At 36.9% G+C, this 464-nt stretch overlaps 1 protein-coding gene across 1 annotated transcript in view; it reads left to right on the top strand.

The window, feature by feature from the left end:
* LOC119587934 overlaps positions 1-464 on the top strand; it is a 36665-nt gene that overhangs the window by 14418 nt on the left and 21783 nt on the right. The window contains 1 exon segment of the mRNA XM_037936644.1: positions 188-314. Within this exon segment, the coding sequence (XP_037792572.1) occupies positions 188-314 (127 nt within the window).

Here is a 464-nt window from a genome sequence, read left to right as displayed (position 1 = left end):
AATACCTTTGTTAAAGAATTAATATGGTTTTGAATTTTTATCTTCTGTGCTAACTGTTGACCCTGGCAGAAATACAATTTAAGATTTCAAGGGACACAGAGTTGCTAATTCAATCTTGAAGGGGTATATAATTGACTAAAGCTTAGGAGCTACTGGTGCAATACATGAACTTTTTCTGCAACACCAGATTCCCCTGAAGTTGAAGAAACAGTTGGACAATAGCAAGAATATAACTCCAGCAGCACCGGCAACGACAGATACCAGCACAAGCGAGAGTCAGGCAACCCCCCCTTCAAATTGGAATTCTAGTACCAGTAAGTTATTTCAGTATTTCATTTTCCTCTTTATCTTTCATGCCTGAAGTAGGAATATATTATTATCTCCAATTTAGGAGTGTTTGTACCATCTCAGTGTGTATCAGTTCTGTATCTTCATGAGAGAACAGAAACACTGATACATAATTA

This window comes from Penaeus monodon, chromosome 23 (genome assembly GCF_015228065.2).
Source record: "Penaeus monodon isolate SGIC_2016 chromosome 23, NSTDA_Pmon_1, whole genome shotgun sequence".
In the NCBI taxonomy this organism is placed as follows: domain Eukaryota; kingdom Metazoa; phylum Arthropoda; class Malacostraca; order Decapoda; family Penaeidae; genus Penaeus; species Penaeus monodon.
Note: the sequence above shows the minus strand (reverse complement) of the source record. Positions and strands in the feature narration are given on the sequence as shown.